Below are 16947 nucleotides of genomic sequence, written 5' to 3'. Positions count from 1 at the left end.
CTGTGAGAAGGGGCCCGCCGTCCTCCACTCCCGACTCCCGCAGCTCCTGCTCCTCTGCCTCCCTCTCGGCCTGGCCTGCTCTCTCCTTCCCCCCTCCCGTCTCCCTGCCCCCTCTCTCCTCTCTCTCCTTCCGTCTCCCCCCTTCCATCTCCTTCCTCTCCCTGTCCCCCCACTTCCATCTCCCTCCTCGCCCGGCCCTCCTCGCCCTGTGCCCTGTTTCCATCTCCTTCTCTCTCCCCGGCCACCCCGCCCCTCGCCCCTGCACCCCATGTCCCCTCTGTGTCAGTCTTGGGTCTGTCATTTCTCTCCCCTTCCTCTCCCCAATCCACCCACCTCCGCCTCTGTCCTTGGTCTCTTCTCCCTCCCTCCCTCCTCCAGCCCCCCATCCACTCTGCTCCCCCACGGTGTCCTCCCGCTCCATCCCCTCCCATCCCTCCAGTGGCTCCATCTAGCCCCTGCCATCTGCCTTCGCTCCTCCCCTCCCTCCCTCTTCCTCCCCTCCTCCTCTTCTGCCCGTAGTGCTCCTCCTTCCGCTTCCCTTCCTCCTCGTCTCCTCTCCCCCTCTCCGCCCCTCTCCCCTGCTCCCTCCTCTCCTCCTCTGCTGCTCCCTCCTCCTCTCTCTCTCTCTCCTCCCTCCTCCTCTCCCTCCTCTCCCTCCTCTCTCCTCCTCCTCTCCCCTCCTGTCCTCCTCTTTCCTTCTCTTCATCCTCCTCCTCCCTCCTTCTCTCTCCTCCTCTCCCTCCTCATGCTCTCCTCTCCCCTCCTCTCCCTCTCTCTCCCTCCTCCTCTCCCTCTCCTCTCCCTCCTCCTCTCCCTCCTCCTCTCCCCTCCTGTCCCTCCTCTTTCCTTCTCTTCATCCTCCTCCTCTCCCTCCTCCTCTCCCTCCTCCTCTACCTCTTCCTCTCCCTCCTCCTCTCCCCCTCCTGTCCCTCCTCTTTCCTTCTCTTCATCCTCCTCCTCTCCCTCCTCCTCATCCCTCCTCCTCCCTCCTCCTCTCCTCCTCCTCTCCCCTCCTGTCCCTCCTCTTCCTTCTCTTCATCCTCCTCCTCTCCCTCCTCCTCTCCCTCCTCCTCTCCCTCCTACTCTCCTCCTCTTCATCCTGCTCTCCTTCCTCCTCTCCCTTTTCTTCCTTCATCTCCCTCGTGCTCTCTCCTCCTCCTCTCCCTCCTGCTCTCCTCTCCTCCTCCTCTTCCTCCTCCTCCTTTTCCTCCTCTTCTCCTCTCTCCTCATCCTCCCTCCCTCCTCCTCCTCTCTCTCCTCTCTCCTCGTCTCCCTCCTGCTCTCCTCTTCTCATCCTCCTCTCCTTCTTCCTCTCCCTCCTCCTTTCCTCCTCTCCTCCTCTCCCTCCTCCTCTCCTCCTCTTCATCCTCCTCTCCTTCCTCCTCCCTCCTCCTCTCCCTCCCTCCTCCCTCCTCCTCTCCTCCTTTCATCCTCCTCTCCTCTCCTCCTCCTCTCTCCTCCCCCTCCTCCTCCTCTCTCCTCCTCTCCCTCTTCCTCTCCCTCTTCCTCGCCCCTCCCTCCTCCTCTCCTCCTCCTCTCCTCCTCTCCCTCCTCCTCCTCTCCCTCCTCCTCCCTCCTCCTCTCCCTCCTCCTCTCCCTCTTCCTCTCCCTCTTCCTCGCCCTCCTCCTCCTCTCCCTCCTCCTTCCTCCTCTCCTCCTCCTTCCTCTTCTTCGCCCTCCTCCTCTCCCTCCTCCTCTCCTCCTCTCCCTCCTCCTCTCCCTCCTCCCCCCTCCTCCCCCCCTCTCTCTCCCCTACTCTCCAGCCCCCCAGGAGGCCGCCCCCTCCGCTGTTTCCTGCTGAATAAAGCCGTTTCTGTCCTCACCTCTCTGCTCTGGCCTCCTTCCCGCCTCACTCCTCTGCCTCTGCGCCCCGAGCCGAGCCGGGAGGGGGGCACCCGGACTGGGGCTGGGCCCCCCCCACCGCCAAAGACAGCGAGAAGCCGGGCTGGAGCCGGATGCAGAGGCGGGAGAGACGGCGGGCGCGGACCGGGGTCGTGGGCCGGGGTGCAGCGGGCCGTCAGAGGGCCGGTGGGGGGCGGGCGGGCGGCAGCCCTCCCCCAGCCAGGCGAGCGGCCGGGACAAAGGGTCCTTGTCCACCCGGCGGGACAGCTGGGGGTGCGCGGTGGGGGCGGGCGGGGCGCCCGCCCTGTGGCTCCTGGCGGTGGGGGAGCCCCCAGCCGCCCCCCCCCCCCGCATGCGCTCACGCCCCTCCTGCCCGCGCGCGGCTCCCCGCTGAGAGGAGAGGGGCGTTCTTAGGCCCCCCGGCTTTCCCCGGAGTCGGCCTCGCCCCCCAAGTCCTCGTGGCGCGGCGCGACTCCCCCGCTCTTCGGCCACCCCGCGCCCCTGTGCGCCGGCTCTGCCTTCTCCCTGCTCCGCCTGCTCTTTCTCGGGAAAGACCAGCGGTTATGGAGCACCTGCTGTATGCCCGGAGTCGCGTCTCGGTTCCTCCTGCTGCTTCCTCTCTGCCCAGCTGCTCCGCCGGCTTCTCCTTCCTCCCTGTTCTCTGGGGAAGAGTCGGGGCGTTTATTGAGCGCCTCCTGAATGCCCCTTGAGTTGCCTTCTCCATTCCACCCCACCACCTCCTCCGCAGCCACTTCCCGGCTTCCTCAGCTAATGCCTTTCCCCCCTTGTCCTTGTCGGCGCCTCCTTGTTCTCTGGTTCTCTCACCTCCAGGGAAGACGATGTGCATGTACTGAGTGCCTTCTGTATACCACCACTCGCCTGCCACCCTTCCACGGTCTCTCTTCTCCCTGGCTCCTCTCCGTCCGTGTGTCCCCCCAACCGACCGCCACCCTGCCAACCTTCTCCTGGGGGGAGGGGGAAGAAGCATGTATTGAGCGCCTGTTGTATGCTGCTCCTTCCTGTACATCCTCTGTCTGGCATCGCTTGCCTCACAGGCTCAGCTCTTTCTGGTCTCTTCCTCTCTGCTCACTTCCCTCCTATCTGCTTTCGCTGAATTCGCTTCAGGGAAGGGGAAGGGGCATTTATTAAACACCTGTTGTGTACTCACTCTTCACACATCTTGTCCCCTCTTCACAGCCTCTCCTGTTCATCCCTGTTGGGGGTTCCCCCAGTCCCCTCTCCTCCTCCTCGTCTTTCCTTCCTCCAGGGGAGAAGTGCTAACACCTACCAAGCACCAACTGTATGCCTGGTCCTTCCCACCCGTGGACCCCTCTGCTCCGGCCCTCTCTCCTGCCTGGTCTTTGCGGTGGAGTGGGGGGGTGGGTTGTCTTTCTGGCACCGACTGGCCACCTGCTGCGCCAGGCTGGTGATGACCAAGGCCACCCCCTGCTTTTCTTCTCCCTTGGCTGCCTTTCTTCTTCCCTTGGGAAAGGGAAGGGGCACTGATTGAGCACCAGCTGTGTACACACTGCGCCTCTTCCCCTTGGGCCCTGTTCTCCCCACCCTTTCTGTCTTTCCATCTCCCTATTCCGCGGTGGAAGCCCTGACTTTTGCGGATAGAAGGGGTCTGGGTGCCAAGGGCCAGAGCCTCCCCACCCCCATGCAGGGCACACCCAAACCACCAGATTTGCCCTGCAACTTGATTTCCTCGTGGGGCAGGTGTGGGTGCCCCTCCCCACTGCCTGGGGCGGGATGGCAGGGGCTGCAGGAGCCCAGGGGGAGACAGGACAGCAAGTGCTGGAAGGAGGCCAGGGCAGCACCTGCTGGAGTTTTGAGCTGCCACCTGGGAGAGCCTGCCAGAGAGGCGGACGAGGAAACTGAGGCTCAGAGGGGATGGAGAACCGAGTGCCTGCTGTGTACCCCGCCAGCTCTCCCCCCACCTCCGGTCTCTCCCGCCCTCCCTGGCAGCAGCAGGCTGTCTGTCTCTGTGCCTTCCCTGCTCTCCTCCTCCTCCTCCTCCCTCCTCCCTCCTCCCTCCTCTCTCCTCTCTCCTCTGGTCCCGCAGGCCTCTCCACTTCTGCCCTCTGGCCTGGCCTGCCCTGTGTCTGTCTCCCTGGCTCTGCCCCCTCCTCTGCCCACCTCCTGAGGGGCCTCTCTCCACCCTCCCACCTCCTTGGGCTTCTCTGCCTCTGGGCGCTCCTCTGCGGCTCTCCCTGTGGGGCAGGCTCTGCGGGGCTGCTGCTCCCCCTCCCTTCAGGCAGGGCCTCCCCGCAGGCTGCCAGGCCCCACACCCCGGCTCTTCAGGCCACCCCTTGCCCCCTGTGTTTCTCCCCTTCCCCCTTCACCCCCTTTCTCTGTCTCTCAATCTCTGCCTCTGCCTGGCACTCCTCAGCTCCTCCCAGTCTCCCCTTCCCACCCTCCTGACCAGGCCTTCCTCCTCCCCACCTAGTCTCCTCCTGGCCCCCGCCCCCCTTCACTGCTTAAGAAAATTCCTGCAGCTGCTGCCCCTGCAGCATCCCTGGCCATCGTCTGTCTGTCTGTCTGCTCTGGCTGCTGGGCCTGGGGGGCCTGAGGGGTACACAGGCCCTGCCCAGAGTGGAAGGGCCTGGAGCACAGGCCTGAGGGAAAGCAGCCTGAAGACCTCCCCTCGGGGCCCTGCCCGGCCTGGGCCAGCGCCGCCCTCCCCCCGCCCCCCCCATCTGTCCGTCTGTCTGTCTCCCTGGCCCTGCCTTCTCCAGTCCCAGCTGTCCTTTGCTGTCCCGAGCCCATGGGGTCACATGTCTGTCAGGGGGCACACCGAAGCAGGGGAGGCGTCCAGGATGTGCTCCCACTCGCTTTCCCCCCTTCCCTGGGTAGGACCCATCTGCTCCCACCTTCCAACAGCCTCCTCCCCAGGGGCTCCTCCCCAGGGCCTGCTCCCCAGGGCCTCCTCCATGCCATCCTCCCCAGGGCCTCCTCCCATGCCCTCCTCCCCAGGGCCTCCTCCCCAAGGCCCTCCTCCCCAAGGCCTCTTCCCATGTCCTCCTCCCCAGGGCCTCCTCCCCAGGGCCTCCTCCCCAAGGCCCTCCTCCCCAGGGCCTCCTCCCATGCCCTCCTCCCCAGGGCCTCCTCCCCAAGGCCCTCCTCCCCAAGGCCTCCTCCCATGTCCTCCTCCCAGGGCCTCCTCCCCAAGGCCCTCCTCCCCAGGGCCTCCTCCCATGTCCTCCTCCCCAGGGCCTCCTCCCTAGGGCCTCCTCCCCAAGGCCCTTCTCCCCAAGGCCCTCCTCTCCAGGGCCTCCTCCTCCCCAGGGCCCTCCTCCCCAGGGCCTCCTCCTGTCAGTCCCACCATCTGGACCCCAGCTCCCTGGGGTGACACCATAAACCCCCACTGGGGAGGGCGCAGGCGCCAGCCCCGTAGGCCCTTCCACTTGAACCTCTGGCCTCGTGCCCTCTGCTCTGCTGCCTTCCGCACACCCGGCTGGGCGGCGGCCTCCTCAATCCTGTGCTCTTCTCCGCCATGTCTCCCTCCCGCCCCTCAGCCTCACCCCCCAGTCTCCAGCCCTGCTCCCTGCCTCGCCCGCAGCTCTCCTCAGCAGTTCTCCTCCTCTCTGCTGCTCTCCCCTTCTCTCTCCTCCTCCTCCAGGCTTCCCTCCTTCCTGACCTCCTCTCTCTGCTCTCCTTCCCTCTCCTCTCCCCCTCCCTCCTTCCACCCTGCCACACCTCCTGCTGTCCCCCCTCTCCCCTCCAGTCCTGGAGGCCCAGCGCCCCCCCCTCCCCGCATCTCTCCCACCACCCCGGGATGGGTCTGGGCTGAGCTCCCCTTCTCCTCTGGGGGCTGAGGTTCCAGGCCTGGGCAGGAGGTGGGTGCCCCCCACTCCAGCTCCTTGGCAGGACGCTGTCCAGCCGGGAGCAGGCGTGCAGGGACCTTGGTGACACCCTTTTCTCTCTCGTCTGTCTGCCCCAAACTCTGGACACTGCCTGGAGGAAGCGGTCCCAGGAAGGAGGTGGCGGGAGCGCGTGGCTGGACCCCAGCACGTAAGTGGCAGGGCCGGGATGGGCAGGGCTCTGGCTGGCGGGCGCTGCTGCCCCAGGCTCTGGTCTGAGCCTGAGAAGGGCCCTGGCTTCCTGCTCAGTTCGCTCCTCTCCCAGCCTCCAAGGTCTCCTCCGGGCAGCATGGAGCACACCGGCGCTGGGAGGACCTGGCCCAATCCCCATTTCACAGCCGAGGACCAGCCTCTGCTCGGACCCAGGATTCCAGGGAGCCCCGGCCTTTCCCATGACCAACAATGCCCCCCACCCCTGCAGGACGCTTCTCTCCACCCAGAGGGACAGCGAGGGTCTGCCCGAGGCCTCAGTCAGACTGGGGGAGACGATCGCCACCTGCTGGCAGACGATGGAACGGCAGCCCGGGGCGGGGGAGGGGTCCCAACATGGAAGTATCAGAATGCGGGGGTGGGCGGGTGGCTATTTTGGGGGGGAGGATTTGCCACATTTTGTGAACATTAAAATGTTTACTCCTGGTCAAAGTGTAAACACCACGCTCTGGAGCTCCTCGGTATGACGACTTCAACCTCCTGCTTTGCGTTTTCATGTCATTCTGGCCAAGTGGCCCGTTCCCCACCCCCCCCCCCCCCCCCGCCCTGGGAAGTGCATCTGGGGTCGCCACGGGAAGGAAAGGACACGCAGTTTGGTTTCCGCAGCCTGCGTGGAGCCAACCCCAAGGAACTGGGCCCAATCAAGTGTGTTGCCTCGTTGCTGCACAACGTTTGTGAGGGGAAGGTGGGGGCAAAGGTGGGTGACTGACAGCTAAGCGTTGCCCCCCCATCCTCACGGAGGCGTCTCTGACCACCTAAAGGGGCCCGCAGAATCGCTTCCACAAGTTCCGAGCTACAGTGCACAATTTGGGGCAGAAAAGAGGCTTTAAAATACCGACATCAGCCTTAGGTGTTTTTTAAAAATCGTTTATCATAAACTTCTGTGCTGAGGACGCCCCAATGCCAGTGTGGAACCCCAGGCTGGGAGAGGGGCATTTCCTCGGTGCCAGGAAGTGGAGCTCTGGTGGCAAAGCAGGGCGTGGGGTGGGGTGGGGGGCAGGACCCTGAGGACAGTCCCCTCTGTGGGCAGCTCCCGGCAGGGGCTCTCCTTATGGGCCCAGAGGTCAGGGGCTGGGCTGAGGAGGAGGACGGGCCAAGGAGGTCTAAGCAGCAAAGGCCTCCAGGCCGGGGCAGGATTCTGTTGTCACCCCCGCCTTGACTCCCCCAAATGTTTAGTCTGTGTGACCTGACACTTCATCGCCCAAGTGCACGCCTCCCCCATGGGAAGGTCCCTCGGAGCCTCACAGGCTGGGACCCAGGGGCCCCCAAGGGCAGACAGACATGGGCACCCAGCGGCGGAGTCAGGGAGCCATCTTGGCCAGCGGGGGGCAGGCGGGTGAGGCCACAGACAGGCAGGAGGTTGCAGAGAACTTGGCTTGTTCCCGGACTCCCGGGGAGGGGACGAGGGGAGCAGACACACAGGTCAGGGCTGCCCCAAGACTGGGCTCAGCCTCCTGGTTGGGGGCCAGGAGAGGCCCGGCCCCGCCACCCTCCTCTGACCTGGGGGGTGGGGGAGGCGGGGCCTGGGGGGCCTCTGAGGAGGGCCTCTCCCCTCATGGACACAGGAGGCAGGAGGGCTGGCGGGTCCTCCGGGGTGACGGGGGAGCGGACGCTCGGGCAGGCGGCGGGGAAGGGCAGGGGCTGACCGCCGGCCTCAGCGGCCGCTGCCCCCACCACCCCCGCCGCCGCCCCCGCCCCCACCCTGGCCCCCGCGTCCTGCGCGCCGGACATCATGAAGAACAGCACGACGGGAATGATGTACATCCACTGCAGGCCGCGCGGAGCGACAGACAGACGGACAGACAGACAGAGAGGAGAAAGGAGGACGTGAGTGGCGGCCCGAGGCGGGGCAGGGCCGGCGCGAGGGAGGCTGCGGGAGGGGGGCCGGGTCCCCTACATCACTACGGGGGAGGGCGCGGGGCGCAGGGGGGCTGTCCTCACTCAGGCCTCCTGTGGCGGCGGCGCGGGCCCCGGGGCGGCAGGACGCAGGGCTGTGAGCAACACGGCCCCCCCAGGATGAGGTGCCACTGAGGAGGGAGGGCGCAGGTCAGGGGGCAGGCGGGCGAGGGGGCCCTGGCTCTCCGCTCGGGTCCCTGCAGCTCGGGCCCAGCCCCGCACACGCGCGCCCCAGCTTTCCGCCTCCGCGGCCCAGCGCCTGGGCAGCCCAGGGAAGCCCGGCCTGGGGGGCCGGCCCAGGAGCCCCACGGGCCGCTGCAGAGCCTGGGTCCCCTTGCAGCCCCCGCTGCCCCTCCTGTCCAGCCTGCCCCCCCCACCGCCCCTGCCCGCCCCGCCTGGTCGCCCCGGGACCCCGGGCAGGGGTGGGGTGGGCGCCACAGCCTCGCCTGTGGGGGGAGAGGGGAGCGGGGCGCGGGTGGGGTGGGGCGCGGGCGCGCGGCTGGCCCACTCACGTATTTGGCGAGGAAGGACTTCTGCTCCTGCGGGTTCTTGGCCTTCTGGGCCTGCTCCATCTCCAGGCGCTCGATGAAGGCCGCCGTCTCGGGGCTGGCAGGCGGGGAGGACACAGGGTGAGCGGCGGGGCCCGGCCCGGGGGCTGGGGAAGGAGGACCCCGCGGGGAGGACGCCTCACCCCGGCGCCGTGAGCGGCGGCTGCAGCTGCACCGAGGTGTTGAACAGCTCCAGGTCCACGTCCTCCACCTCGTGGCCGCGGCAGCCCCCGGGGTGCGTCACCACCGACACGCCCACCACGTTGCCTGCCACGTCCACGTGCAGGGTCAGCTGGTCCGAGAGGTGCGACTCCACCAGGGAGCACTGCGGGAGGGCGGGCGTGAGGGGTTCAAGGCCCAGCCCACGTCCTCCAGCCCCGGGGGGATGCCCTGCACCTCCCCTCGCAGCACCCACCACCCCGCTGGCCCACGGCACAGGACCCCGCGAGGGCAGGCCAGGTCTACGCGGGAAGGTAGGGGCGATCAGGGGAGGCCGGAGGAGCAAGGCCGGGCCCGTCCTGTCACTGACTCACCGCGGGGACAAAGGAGGAGACGTAGCCACCAGCATCTGGGCCCTCAGGGGCCCCCGGCCGTCGGGGCACCCGGACCCGGTACAGGCCATTCAGGGCTGCCACATCCTGCAGAGCAGGAGGGTGTGAGAGGGCTGGCGCCCCACCAGCTCCGAACCCCACAAAGGCCACAAAGGCCCTGCTCGCCCAGGGTACGCACCCAGCATCCTCCACCCCCCCGGCCAGGTCAAGCAGTCTCTGCCCAGGACCCCACGCACGGGGCAGCACAGCTGGTGGGTGAGGCCACAGCAGGAGGACAGAGCCCCGCCCGCCCAGCCATGGAGTCGCTGGGCCCCTGCTCAGAGCCTGGACCCCGTGCACCTGCTGCCTGCGCCAGACGGCAGATTTGCGGGGGGTGGCTGTGGCAGAGAATCGGGAAAGCTGCTGCCCCATGGAGGGAGGCTGCTGGGGCGGCTTCCGCCCTGACACCTCCCACTGACACCTCCCACAGGGACAGGACCCTGGGCCCGGGCTGCCAGGATAATGCCCAAGCCCCAGCCCCCCTCCAGCCGCAGCCGGCTGCACATGGGAGGAGACCAGCAGCTTTTGCAAGTTTCCCTACAAGGTGGCTGTTCCCTTGGCACCTCCTTTCCCCCTCCTCCAGCTGGTGGCCTAAAGCCCCACTGGGCTCTAGCGTCTCCTCTCGCTGCACCGCCTCTGCAGGGGGCTGAAGGGGGCCCTCGGGAGAGCCCTGGTGCGTGAGGAGCTAGGATCAGGGCTTCAGAAGTGGCCACTGCTGTCCTGGGGAACTTTCTCTTCATAAGCAAATCTCATCCCAAGGCTCCAGATCATGAAGAGGAGCCAGTCAGGTGGGAACGGTGAAGGGGGGAAGAGCATGTGCGGGCAGGGAACACAGGCAAAGGCCCCGAGGCCATGCCATGCTCCAGGGCACACAGACTGACAGGCAGCTGCAGCCTGGAGCGGCGACAACAGGGAGAGGAAGGCAGCAGGGAGCTGGGTTCCCCCGGACCTGCAGAGCTTGAGGACATCAGGCAGGGAAGCAACAGGCCAGGGAGCAACCTCCAATACCCCACCCCAGGGTCCCGCCTCACCCGCAGCCGGCCCCGCTCCTCCTCATTAAGCTGCCGCTGTGATAGGGACAAGGTGCCATCCTGCTGGTTCCAGAGGAGTGAGCCCCGCTTCCGGAAGTGGGCGCTGTCATCTGTGGGGAGCCTGGGCTCAGCCGCCACCACCACCCCCTTCAGTGCAGGGAGCGACCAGGTCGCTTCTCCATCCCCAGCTCCCATTTTTCTACCTGCAAATTGGGAGCACCCTCACCCGCCTCTGCAGCAAATGCCTGAACCCGACAGCTCCTGAGCTCAGGGGCCCAGTCACATAAGCTAAGCCTCAGTTTCCCCAAATGTAAAAGTCAAGGTCTGCAGAGCTCGAGTGCCAACCACGGGGCGTATCAGACTGGTAGGCCCTCCGGAGAGCAGAGGCTCAGGGGGGCTGGCCTTGTCCATGTTTGTGACAAGTGTGGGGGTCTGGGGCCTGACCTGGGGTCGGACCACGGGGAGCCCGCACTGTGAGCTGCGCTTTGGGTGGGTCCGGCCCTGCCATTCCCTTACAAGCCCTGAGCCTCATTTTCCTCTTCTGGAAAACCGCTGGACACTAACAGCTTCCCCATGGTGAGAATGTGGGCGTTAATGGCCACAGGGCACCTAACCAGCAGTGCAGGTCTCGGGAGGCTGGTGAGGAGTGCGGGAGAGAACGGTGTGGACTCACCGATCTCAAACGAGTGTTCCAACAGCAAGCCCACGGAGCTGCAGCCCTCACCCTCTCGGCCATCCCCAGCCTGCAGGAGAGATGAGGGCCCCCGTGAGGACCATGAGAACCCTTGGCACAGCAGGACCCACAGACCCCCGAAGCAGACAGACTAATTTGAGGAAGCAGTTTTATTTTCATATTCATATCCCCAAGGGGATCCATGCATGTGCTTTAATGAAAATGCCCCATCTGGCTGCTTTCCCGAAAACCAGGGCCTGCAAATCGGCCTAACTCCGTTTCCAAGGCAACTATTTCCAGGTCACTTTCCGTGCCCTGCATCATTAAAATTCATGGTTAGGTGCACCCCGCTTCCTTCCCAAGCTAATATCCAGTGGCCTCGTTTTCACCCAAAAGCCACGACGCCCGGCCTCCGGGTTCCGCCACGGGCCACTCTCCTCGCTTTCCGTCTCTCCAGCTCTGCAAGCCTCTCCTACTTCTGCAGCCTCCACTGTCCACCCCCGCACCCGCTCAACCTCGGTCCCCGCCGATTTCAATCGGCCGCTCGAAATCCGGCCGTCTCCTGCACAGTCAGGCTAGAAGCCCCCGCACGCCTGATGTGTCCAGGCTCCGGCCGGCCACACCTTCTCATGCACCTTCACGGAGCGGTGGCCAAGCGCTGGGACCTGGAGGCTGTTCCCCAACCTTCTTCGGGGGCCCTGTTTTCACCGTAGAGCGCCCCAGACGCCCCTGAGCCCCGTCTCTCGGGCATGGTCACGACTGACCCTCCCTAACTGGCCTCTGGCTGCCTCCTGGTGCGTGTGCTCGCCCGCAGCCTGCCCTGCCCGGCCCCTTCACCTCTTCTTCCGCCACGGCCCGGCGCTCGCTCGATCCCACCTTGACCGACCTTAAGGCCCGCGCCCCAAGATTTCCTTCGGCCCCGCCCCCTCGCAGTCAAGGCGCACTCACCCCCCGCGCAGCGGCCCCGGACCGGCAGCCACTGCCTCGGGCGCGGCTGGGGGCGGCTGCCGCCAGGAGCAAGAGCAGGAGCAACCGAGTCGCCCCGGGGCCCGCAGCCGCCATCTCGGCCCTTCCCCGCCCGCCCAGCGGCAGGTGCGAGCCGAGAGCGCGGAGCACGTCGGGAGAAAGGTGCACCCCCCCCCCGCCGCCCTTGCGCCTGCGCTGGATTCCCGAGCCTGCGCACTGGCGCCCGCCGGCCCCCGGGCCTGAGGCCCGCCCTCATCCGGGCTCGGGCCCTGCCTCCTGATGACGTCACCACACTGGGCGTGCGTCTCCCCGTGACGCGACAAACCCCGTTCGCCGCGTTGTGGCATCACAGAGGCCGCGGCCCCGCCCCCCCGTTTTCTGCCGGGGCGCGCTCCCCCGCCCGCCAAGGGTGGGGCGTGGCGATGAAGCGGGGGCGCGCGCCGAAGCCGGCCCTCGCGCGAGCAGGCGTGGCGGGACCAGGTGGGATGGCAGGTGAGAGGCGGGTGTGGACCCGGTGAGGGACCCGGTGAGGGATGGGGCCGGCCATGCCGAGGCCGGTGGCCCAGAACCCCCTTTCTTCGGAGCGCTGTTCCCTGGGCTCAGCCGCCTCGACTGGACCCCCGAACTTCGCCTCTCTAGACCGCCCCCTGGTGCCCGCCTGTCCCGCGGGCCGGCCCGGACGGCTCCAGCGCCACCTCCTGAGCGGCGAGTTCGACCAGCTGCGAGACTTCCCCATCTTTGAGAGCAACTTCGTGCAGGTGTGGAGCCCCGGGGCCCTCCTCAGCCTCCTGATTTGGAGAACCCCCGCTCCCCCTGCTTCGATCGCTCTCCAGTAACGTCCATCTCTCGGGACTCCGGACTGACCCCCCCCCAATACCTCTTGATTTTTTGTGTGTGTGTGTGTGGGACCCTCGCCTGTGGCTGGGGAACGAACCGGCGCGGCAGAGGCTGCCCGCAGCCTCACAGCCCAGCGCTCAACCGCTGCGCCACCAGGGGAGGCCCACCTCTTGATTTTTAACTTCCAGGAATCCCGGCTTCTGATTCCTTTGGCCAGGTTTTCCTGGCTTTACATCTATTTTATTCTTAACTTTTGACCCCAGGATTTCTAACCGCCCCCCCCCACACACACACCCAATTTTTGACTTTCTTGGTTCCCCACCCTTAACCCTACCGGGATGCCTTACCGGGATACCTGACGGTGACCCCTACCCAATCCTTGCCCCTTCCACCCCGCCTCTAACCTCTGACCCTTGGACCCAGGTGACCCGTTTAGGAGAAGTTGCCAACAAGGTCACCATGGGGGTGGCTGCCTCCAGTCCAGCCCTGGAGCTCCCGGACCTGTTGCTGCTGGCGGGCCCCGCCAAGGAGAACGGACGCCTGCAGCTCTTTGGGTGATTGCCCTAGATCTCCCTTCCCAGATCTGGCTGCTGGGCCCCCCAGTCCCTCCTGGCACCCAGACAACCCCCAGGCCAGGAGCCTTTGATGGCTGCCTGCCCACTCTGGGCTGCTGTGCAGCCAGGAGAAGTAGGACAGGGAAATTCCCAGGGGCCAGAAATCAGGGACTAGAAAGACATGGGAGGATAGTGAGCTCACCCCTGGAGAATGGCCATTACTGCAGCGCCTCCTGCCTGCCTGCTCTGGGCCACGCACATGGGCACAGCCCTCAGACTGTGAAGTGGTGGGACCCTTAGCCCCATCTTCCAGAGAGATAAATTGAGGTCCAGAGAGGCAAGTCCACAGTGGGTTCTGGTAGGGGTAGAGGACTGAATTGGGACCTCAGCTCTCATGATAGCCAGCCTCTCAGTTCTTGGGCTCCCGCTCCACACTGATTCTTCAGGCCTTTGAGTTTGATTTTCCCATGAAAAAGTAATGTAGGTGCCCCCCCCTCAAGTTATGAAACACACAAACTGCACCTTTCTCCCATCCCCGACCCCCCGACCCCCACCCCGCCTCCCAGTGCAGCTGCAAACACCAAAATGCATAGAGGTTGACAGAGACATCCTGCCGGTCCTTTGCACTTTTTGGACCACATTTCAATTAATGCCAAAAAGAGGGAGAGAGAAAAGAAAGGAGGAAGGAAAGGCGGGGGAAGCACTCACATCATGACTCACCCACAGGCCCACACTTTACCTGCAGTTCCAAAATCCAAAAAGTGGTGGCTGGATCGGGTCCCACCCAGAGTACCTCAGGCCACTTGCAGCCTTATCCACCCCCACCCCTCCAAGCTTAAAGCATTTTACAAAGCTGGGTTCTGGCACCTTATTGGACCCCTGGATATTTTCTCTTCCCAGTTCCTTATCCTTTAGGTGCTAATTGTGTCCCCCACTTCAGCCACTATTGGCGGAGTCATGGCTGCAGTTGTGGGGGGGGGGGCAAGGATGTAGTGCCGGTGCAGAAGGGTGGATGGCTCTGACCCCCACAATCCCTTCACCACACTCACGCCCCTGCCCCAAGCTAACATACCCTCCAAGTAAAAAGACTGGATTTGCTTTCAGATCTCAGCCTCCTCCAACCCACCCCAGGCCCCGTGTCCAGTCCTCGCCATTGGCACGTGGTGGGGGGTTTGCCCTTTTAAAAAGGGGCACAGGCTTCCTGATCATGTTCACCTCCAGTCAGCAGGATGCAGCCACCTTTCACAGACACTCAAACTGAACAAGCTCTGGCCCCTGGACACACAGCCTGCCTCCAGGACAGTGCAGTGTAGACAGCTTGGGTTCAAATCCTGGCTTCGGCTAACTTCCCTAACCGCCTGCACCTCAAGTGACCTCTCTGAGACAGGGGGATAAGAGGAGCTTCCACTTCAGGCTGCCGTTTATCCAAGGGGATAGATGGGGTATATGTTTATCAAGTTTGTTGGAGCCACATGGGGCACAGTAAGTGCTGAAACGGCTGAAACTCTTCTTTGGGGTAAGGTAACACCTGCAATGTGGCTGAGGGACGCGGCAGGGGGTGGGTGATAGCCAGTGTGGCCGGCAGGGGGTGTGCAGTGCCTCCCTAGATGGGTTTCCAGTGGGGACTGCTAAGCCCTGTTGGGGTTAAGCCCATGGATGACTTGGACTCACCTCCCGCGTGTCCCTGACCTGGGTTACCCACCCTCCCTGGATTGTTTCCTCCTGGAGTTGGTTGACTCTTGAATCAGACAGGCAGCCAAGACGTTTCCCATTCTCGGCAAGCATCTGTTGCGTGCCTGCGAGATGTCAGCTAGTACAGGGACAAGCAGGGAAGGAAAGCAGGCCCAAGCCTCCACCGGCCTAGTGGGAAGCAGGCCGAAGAGACGACAGTGGGTCCCGCGGGGAAGGTCTGTGGAGACGTGACAGGGAGGGTCATGGCACCATCTGCCAGGGTGGAGGTGGCTGTAAAGCAGCTGGGGAGGCCTCCCTGAGAAGGTGGCTCTGGGACTGAGCTGAAGGAGCCCAGCCGCGGGGGGCGGGGAGGTGAGGGAGGAAGACTCCAGGGAGAGGGAACAAGCCGGTGCCAAGGTCGGGAGGTAGGACCGGGACTGACAGGTTTATGGAACAGGTGGGGCCAGTGAGGCAGGAGCCACAGGAAGGGGGCCGGTTGGAGGTGAGGGTGGGAAGGGAACATGGGGCAGATCCTTTAGGGTGAGGGCCCTGCCGGGACACCCTGAAACAGCCAGAAAGGGCAGGGGGAGGGCCCGAGGAAAGCAGCAGAGGCAGCGGCGGGCCTGGAGGTCAAGTTGAGGACCTTGTTTTTCCCCGAGCCCAGGAGCGCCTCGCGCTAACTTAGGCGTCAGCCCGCGCCCCCTAGCGGCTGCGCGGGGAACAGACGGGCGAGGGCGGCAGCGGGGAGCCGGGGGACCGAGGGCTGGAGGCCCCCAGTAGCGAGCGGACGGTGAGTACACTTTACCTGAGCCAGGACTGGCAGCGCAAGTGGCAGGATGCGACACCAAGATTGTTGACCGAGCCGGGGCCACTAAGGTTTGGGGCGCAGGGAGCTCAGGTGTGCCCGACATCGACCCAACATCCAGATGCAAGCTGCAGGCAGGCAGCGGCGCCCTGGAGCCTGAGCTCGGGAGAGGCCCGCGGCGGACGCGAGCAGCCGGGTGGGTGGAAGTCGGGAAGAGTAAAAAAGTCACCCGAGGCCAAGAAAGGAAGCGTTTCTTCTGGCCGAGGGGGGGTGACCCGGACCCCGAGGGCGCCCGGCGGGGGAGCCAGAGAGTCAGACCCTGAGGCCGCCCCTTCCGCCCGCCAGGCTGTTCCCCTTGCAGTTCGTCCAGCTCTTCGTCCACGATGAAAGCCGCTGGCAGCTCAAGGTCAAGTTCCGCACGGGCCGCGCTTTCTACCTGCAGCTGCGGGCCGCGCCGGAGACCCGCGACCGCGAGTTCGGCCAGTGGGTGCGGCTGCTCTACCGCCTGCGCTTCCACTCGGCGCAGGGAGCCGTGCCCTTCACGCAGGACGACTGGGCGCTGGAGGACGGGGAGGACCCGGACGGGGAGCTGGACGACGCGGAGGAGCTGTTTGCGCGGGAGGTGAGCGCCGGGGCCCGGGGAGGCGGCGCGCGGGGGCGGGGCTGCGGCCTGGCTCGGGGTGGGCGGAGGGGCTGGGAGGGCCCGAGTCCAGAAAGCTGGGAGGAGGCCAGGGGACCTCCTGCGCCTGAGAGCGGAGGTGACCAGGGTCCCTGAATCTTGGGTACTATAAGCGGATTTAAAGTCTGTGGGGGCTGCTGTGCTAGCTCAGGCGCTAGCTAAGCTTCCCTAATTGTGCAGCCGCCCCCTCGCCCCACCTTCTGCCCCTTGACCTACAGCACTGGGATCTGGGGCGCGAACGCCCAGGCCCTAAGCGGGGGTCAGCTGGGCCAGATGCCCAGTTCCCTGTCAGGTCTGAGGGAGGGCAGGGTGCCTGGAACCCCGGGGGAGGGGCTCTTTTTGACATACCCTACCCCGCTTCTTCCCAGTAAGTACAAAGCCCCCCACCCCCCACCAAACTGCACACTTGGTGCCGTCAAAGCCCCTGAGACGACCCTCTCTACCCAGCTTCAAACCATGGAAGCAAGACTCAACCCTCAGTCCTCTGAGCTCTGGGGTCTCTGACCTCCCCAGCACCCCTTGAGGCCGACTGCGGACCAGAGAGCAAATACCCCACCCCAGGCGGACAAATGAGTTATTAAAGTTAATAAAGATCAGCCGCTTAAGGACCAGCAACCACAGCTCCCAACTGGACACAACTGCCCCTGCCAAGGGAGCCCTCTGGTTAGGCCACCGTGGGGGTTGTGGGCGCTTTCCTGGGGTACTTGGCGCCAGTTGTCTGTCTGGCTTCCTCAGCGCCATGGGGCCCTGGAGCCGAGCTCCCTCCCGGTGCTTCCAGTGCC

At 65.3% G+C, this 16947-nt stretch overlaps 2 protein-coding genes across 3 annotated transcripts; one reads left to right on the top strand and one right to left on the bottom strand.

Moving 5' to 3' along the window:
* Window positions 1-7644: 7644 nt before the first annotated feature.
* EMC10 (ER membrane protein complex subunit 10) lies at window positions 7645-11744 on the bottom strand. Its single transcript, XM_037517116.2, is given in 9 exon segments — window positions 7645-7682; window positions 7857-7930; window positions 7933-7942; window positions 8324-8417; window positions 8503-8684; window positions 8893-8997; window positions 9981-10090; window positions 10654-10723; window positions 11602-11744. Coding segments are annotated over 8 exon segments (759 nt in total). The 5' UTR covers window positions 11716-11744; the 3' UTR covers window positions 7645-7682.
* A 270-nt stretch (window positions 11745-12014) lies between these two features.
* GARIN5A (golgi associated RAB2 interactor 5A) lies at window positions 12015-16821 on the top strand. 2 transcript variants are annotated; one of them, XM_037517122.2, is made up of 5 exons: window positions 12015-12099; window positions 12259-12377; window positions 12880-13010; window positions 15832-16108; window positions 16613-16818. In XM_037517122.2, the coding sequence occupies exons 1-5, from the start codon at window positions 12042-12044 to the stop codon at window positions 16667-16669; spliced, it is 642 nt and encodes a 213-aa protein (XP_037373019.1). In that variant the 5' UTR covers window positions 12015-12041; the 3' UTR covers window positions 16670-16818. The 2 variants fall into 2 exon arrangements, with proteins under 2 accessions (XP_037373019.1, XP_037373017.1); XM_037517120.2 differs by lacking the exon at window positions 12015-12099 and having other exon boundaries at window positions 12150-12377; window positions 16613-16821.
* Window positions 16822-16947: the final 126 nt, after the last annotated feature.

Source organism: Talpa occidentalis, unplaced genomic scaffold, assembly GCF_014898055.3.
Source record: "Talpa occidentalis isolate TD23 unplaced genomic scaffold, MPIMG_talOcc4v2.1 talOcc4.17, whole genome shotgun sequence".
Taxonomy (NCBI): Eukaryota; Metazoa; Chordata; class Mammalia; order Eulipotyphla; family Talpidae; genus Talpa; species Talpa occidentalis.
This window is presented reverse-complemented; position numbering and strand designations above follow the sequence as displayed.

Coding starts and splice junctions, on each gene's coding strand:
- GARIN5A (XM_037517120.2), top strand. CDS start 12,153: ATGGGGCCGGCCATGCCGAGGCCGGTGGCCCAGAACCCCCTTTCTTCG. Junction 12,378..12,879: donor TTGAGAGCAACTTCGTGCAG/GTGTGGAGCCCC, acceptor CCTTGGACCCAG/GTGACCCGTTTAGGAGAAGT. Junction 13,011..15,831: donor GGACGCCTGCAGCTCTTTGG/GTGATTGCCCTA, acceptor TCCGCCCGCCAG/GCTGTTCCCCTTGCAGTTCG.